Source organism: Oratosquilla oratoria, chromosome 41 (genome assembly GCF_046742065.1).
Source record: "Oratosquilla oratoria isolate Oo_2021 chromosome 41, ASM4674206v1, whole genome shotgun sequence".
In the NCBI taxonomy this organism is placed as follows: domain Eukaryota; kingdom Metazoa; phylum Arthropoda; class Malacostraca; order Stomatopoda; family Squillidae; genus Oratosquilla; species Oratosquilla oratoria.
The window spans coordinates 14,901,971-14,907,543 of NC_134817.1; the positions used below are offsets into that span (position 1 = coordinate 14,901,971).

General features: G+C 49.2%; 1 protein-coding gene across 1 annotated transcript in view; it reads left to right on the top strand.

Moving 5' to 3' along the window:
• Window positions 1-649: 649 nt before the first annotated feature.
• Window positions 650-5,573, top strand: part of LOC143021001 (solute carrier family 22 member 3-like) — a 65,280-nt gene continuing 60,356 nt past the window's right edge. The window contains exon 1 of the mRNA XM_076178095.1: window positions 650-674. Coding sequence (XP_076034210.1) covers window positions 665-674 — 10 coding nt within the window. The 5' untranslated portion in view covers window positions 650-664. The remainder of the gene's footprint in view (window positions 675-5,573) is intronic.

The following is a 5,573-nucleotide window of genomic DNA, read 5'->3' on the forward strand; positions in this document are numbered from 1 at the left end:
GTTTAATCTTTCTAGGCCATTTTATTATTATTTTTTACTATGCCTGACCCATATTTTATCAGGAAGCACAAAGGAGCAACAAATATTTTGCATTAACAGTGTACATAGACTTGAGTAAGTTTGACAAATTTAATCTAAAAATAAAACAAGCCCAGTAAATAAAACATAAATGAAAAATAATCATATATTTTGATAAATTAATTATCAATAACTATTATAATAACTTTGTTTATTTCTTCTAATTCTAATAAGTGAAAAATCTAACTTTTACATTTTACAATTGACACATTATCTATCCATCAGCAAGGTCTCGATTAAGATGTGCTATTAAAATATGTCATTTATCGGCTGAAAGAAACCTGCACAGCAAAGCTATAGCGATAATCTCATACCACACTCCTGGTCATATGGCCATTTCCCGAAGGTTGAGTGTGGTTTGAATTTTCCGCCAAAATCATCAGAAATGTAAGATTCCCGGCTTTGTGCAGGCATGCGCATTGTCGACCCCCCCTCCCCCTCCCTATCCCCTCCCTTCTTAGCCGGCTCGCTTGAGTCGTCACTTCTTGCGCGGAAACGGGACTGAGCGGTTCACCCGCTGCCGGCCTTGGGGCCGGTGAGCCCGTTTCCTGCTTGTTAATCGACTGATAGTTTCAGCGCTTTCTGCATGGTTGCCGGTTTGTCCCATTCTTCGACTACCCTATTAGTGATCCTGTTGTTGCCTTCTTAAATCTTTGTGCTCCGATTTGTGCCCTTTGCTGCGAGTCTGGTGGTGCGAGTCTGGTGGTGCGGAGTCTGGTGGTGGGGAGGTATGGGGTCTCGGCGGCCCCATACCTCCTACGATCAATGGTCTTCTAACATCTCACGGCTTGCTTCGTCAGACCCTAGGCGTAGACTTTGACCTCTTCCGTCGTCTGACGTCTCCTGGTCGTCCGTGGGTGGGCGGCCCGGGGACTCTTGGGGGACGGGGGGGGGGGGACGTGTCGGGTGGTGCGGAGGGTGGCGCCCCGGGGGGTCGGCGGGCCTCTCGGCGGCCCCCGTGCCCCCGACCGTCGTGGCCCTCTAGCACCTTTCGGTTTGCCTTTTCGGGCAGGTCCGTGAGCCCACCTTCCTCCCGGAGCCGCTCATGTAGACCCAACGGGAAGTCCCGCTCGAGAAAGAGTTCTATCTCTCCCAAGAGGCCTAGAACGCTCAGCTCGTCCACGCCCTCCACATCCCGGTCACGGCACCACCATCCTTCCGGGTTTCTTAAGCCGATAAAAACAATTTAAGCGGCACGAGCCGCGACAAAGAAATATTTTACCATGTTAAAATTGATTTTAACGCTCACTGTGACTCAGGTCGAAATGGACATGACTTTTCCTATTCAACTTAAGCTAATCTATAATCATGATGGTCAAGAATTTTACCATGTTAAAACTAATTTCAACGCCCACCGTGACTCAGGTCGACATAAACATGACTTTTCATATTCAACTTAAGCTAATCTACAGTCATGATAGTCGAGAATTTTACCATGTTAAAATTAATTTCGACGCTCACTGTGACTCAGGTCGAAATGAACATGACTTTCCCTATTCAACTTAAGCTAATCTACAGTCATGATGGTCGAGAATTTTACCATGTTTAATTGATTTCAAAGCTCACTGTGACTCTGGACGAAGTGAACATGACTTTTCCTATTCAACTTAAGCTAATCTACAGTCATGATGGTCGAGAATTTTACCATGTTAAAATTAATTTCAACGCTCACTGTGACTCAGGTCGAATTGAACATGACTTTCCCTATTCAACTTAAGCTAGTCTACAGTCATGATGGTCGAGAATTTTACCATGTTAAAATTAATTTTAACGCTCACTGTGACTCAGGTCGAAATGGACATGACTTTTCCTATTCAACTTAAGCTAATCTATAGTCATGATGGTCAAGAATTTTACCATGTTAAAACTAATTTTTAACGCCCACTCTGACTCAGGTCGACATGAACATGACTTTTCCTATTCAACTTAATTTAATCTACAGTCATGATGGTCGAGAATTTTACCATGTTAAAATTACTTTTGACGCTCACTGTGACTCAGGTCGAAATGAACATGACTTTTCCTATTCAACTTAATTTAATCTACAGTCATGATGGTCGAGAATTTTACCATGTTAAAATTTATTTCAACGCTCACTGTGACTCAGTGATGTCACGGTACGATAAGATGACGTCATTATGTGATAAAATGACGTCACGCTGTAGTCCTATGACGTCAGTTTGTGTCCCTGTGACGTCACGAGGCGATCCTATGACGCCATGATTAAATCCGGTGACGTCACAGTATAATCACATGATGTCAATAGGTATTAAACATATGGAAGTCCGCTTGTGGGTGATGAGACGTCACAAACTGCCATAGCACACTATTGGATGAGGACGCTAGCCACGGGCTTCGAGGACTTCCCGCGGGAAGACTTGGGGTGAATTGGATACATACCGAGGGTCCAGGTCCGTCTTAGAGGGAGACGCTCAGGGAACGTCTTCACCCAGGACGAAGCCTCTTGACTAACGCCCACGGACGAGGTCGCTCGGAAACGAACTCGGCCTCGCATACTCCCTTTCGGACTCTCGCTTACCCGAGGATCTTCACGAAACTAGTGAGAGTGGTAGGCGTACGCTGGACGGAAGCAAGCGTCTCCACACTCATGTACCTAGACGGCTAGTTGATGCATTTGCCCACCGGGGAGGGTGCATCGGCCGACATCTCGGTGGCTCTGAGAGTGTTGGCGGACGTGGAGTTCGGGGTGGACTGGGACGGGTCTGCCCTCGCTCCCACACAGAGACTTTATTGGCTCGGGATTGAGTGGGACACAGTCAGCGCTCTTCGGGTGCTCCAATGCGCCAAGAGAGCGTGCTTCTCTCACACGTTCTCCCTCCTTCGGTGGCGGGGGAGGGGGGGTTGCCTCAACTTCGCGACCCCGGCCCTTCCACTGAGCCGCTTGGGGCGCCGACGGCTGGTACGGGAGGTCGACAGGAGCATACTGCTTCTCCCGCTTGACCTGCCCGGGCCGATACCCTCAGCACTCCACAGCTTGTTGCGTCCCTGGCTTCGGTCGGGGGCCCTACGCCAGTCGCTATATCCAGGTTTCAGGAGACCTACGTGGTGTGGCAACTACGCCCACAAGTGTTCGAGTCGCTCTCCCTCCACTACGGCACCCCAGAGGTGGACCTGTTTGCCTCCCCAAACACGACCCAGCTCCCTCTCTACCTCACCTGCATCCAAAGGACACGCACAGGAGGCCCAGACGCCTTCACGGAGGACTGGAACAGCTGGAAGTACGTATTTATTTTCCTCCTCCAGCGACACCGGTCCTCCTGAAGGTGATGCAGACCCTCAGGTCCTTCAAGGGTCAGGTCCTCCTGATAGCTCCCTACTGGCCAACCCAGCCGTGGTTCGGGGAGCTAATGAGATGGGGCCCTTCTCCCCTTCTACTGGGGTCAGCCTGCCTAGCCAACAGCCTTACCGCGCCTCTCCAAGCGTCACTCCAACTTGATACTTGGAGTTTCTACGGGGAGCTCTCAGCCAATTCTTCTCTACAGAGGCAGCAGACAAGATGCTCAGAGCTCACCTTCCGTCCTCAGTGCGGCAATGTGGGTCCTGCTGACGGAGATTCCGGAACTGCCTTCGGAGACACGCGGTGGTGACCATCTCCGCCAGCACGATTCCGGACTTCCTGACTTGGCTGGCTGCCTCCACCAACAGGGCACCGGCGACTATCTTGCCTCACTATACAGCCCTCTCGGATCCGCTACGCTTTGGCATGAACATCCGAGTGCCACAGAGGGCGCGAACCCTCCTAATGAAGGGGATCAGCGCCTCGAGAGAGCCGAGACATCAACCGGTCCTGGCCTGGTCCTTCCTTGCATCGTGTTCTGCAGTACTTGGCGTTCGAAAGGGCCATTATGGAGGAAGAACACTTCCCTCAACGTGTCGTCTTTCTGCTCGCCTTGACTACGGACTACAGGGCTTCACAGCTGGCGGAAATCACCCGCCACCCGTCCTTCTCCAAACTGGAGGAGGACAGCTCGGCCCTAACCCTCTCTCCATCACCAACATTCCTGGCCAGGAACGGCCGAGCGGACGACATGATTGGCCCTCTCAGAATACAATCCTTCCGGGAGGGAGGACGCCCACATCCGCTGCGCCCGGTCCGTGCGTTCGAAGACTACGTGGAGCACACGGAAGAGATTTCTGGGGATCATCTCTTCTACAACTCGAAATTTAGGATTCCCCTAACCCCGAGGTCCCGGGCGCACCTGCTTTTCTGCTTTTTGGAGAGAGCCGACCCGGGCCATGCCCCGCACGCCCACAGCATCAGGGACTTCGTGGCATCGCTGGCGTTTCTCCGCACCCACTCTGTGGAGCGGGTGGGGGACCTAGGGGCTGGACGTCGACGACTCCCTTGGGGACACGGTGTCTCTACCACTCGGTCGCCCCTGTCCCATGTGTCGCCATGGAAACGGCTCCACCCCGCTCATCTCATGAAAAAAAAGGGGGTGGAGGGGGCAAAGGGCAACCGAGGAGTGGGGAGGGGCCAGGAACCGCTGAACAGGATACGAATTTCGTATAATTTACGCATTGTGTGAACAGTGCAATGTTGTGCATGTCACATTCTTCGGTGTGGGTACTTGACGTTTCTTTTCTCCCCTCTACTGAGTGATAAAATGAATAAGTCTCCCATAGGAAAGACACACGTAATAACGGTTTGAATCAGGCTTCACCTCTCCTCCCACCTGTCCTCGTCTCATGCATAGCTTTGCTGTGCAGGTTTCTTTCAGCCGATAATATTTCTTTGTCGCGGCTCGTTTTTATCGGCTTAAGAAACCTGCACAGATTTAGGGTCCCTCCCTCCTCCCACAGGCGAAGCCTTCATATCTCATTGAAGTGACGACTCAAGCGAGCCGGCTAAGAAGGGAGGGGGTAGGGAGGGGGAGGTGGGGTCGACAATGCGCATGCCTGCACAGAGCCGGGAATTTTACATTTCTGATGATTTTGGCGGAAAATTCAAACCACACTCAACCTTCGGGAAATGGCCATATGACCAGGAGTGTGGTATGGGATTATCGCTATAGCTTTGCTGTGCAGGTTTCTTAAGCCGATAAAAACAATTTAAGCGGCACGAGCGTCGACAAATAAATAATTTAGTCTAGAATTATTGTTTTTTTAATTGTATTTATTTATTTTTACAGGGAAGAAGTAGTGGCTTCTCCCTGAGCCTCTGAGAATGCAATACCTAGAAAAGATAAAAACATTTATTGAATTTCTGTAGGGGTATTACTTTAAGTTACAGTGAATAATTAGGTTATTTGAAATTAAAAAGGATTACAAAGGCGGAGCATGTCGACAGGAGACCTTTTGGTCCATATCTAGGTCGGATGCGAAAAAAATCATAATAATAATAAAATAATAAATAAAAACTATAATAATGTAAATAACAAATAAAATACATAAATAAATGCATAGGTATAGTTAAATAATAAACAAACAGGTAAATAGTAAATAATAATAAATTGACATATAACTAATGATAA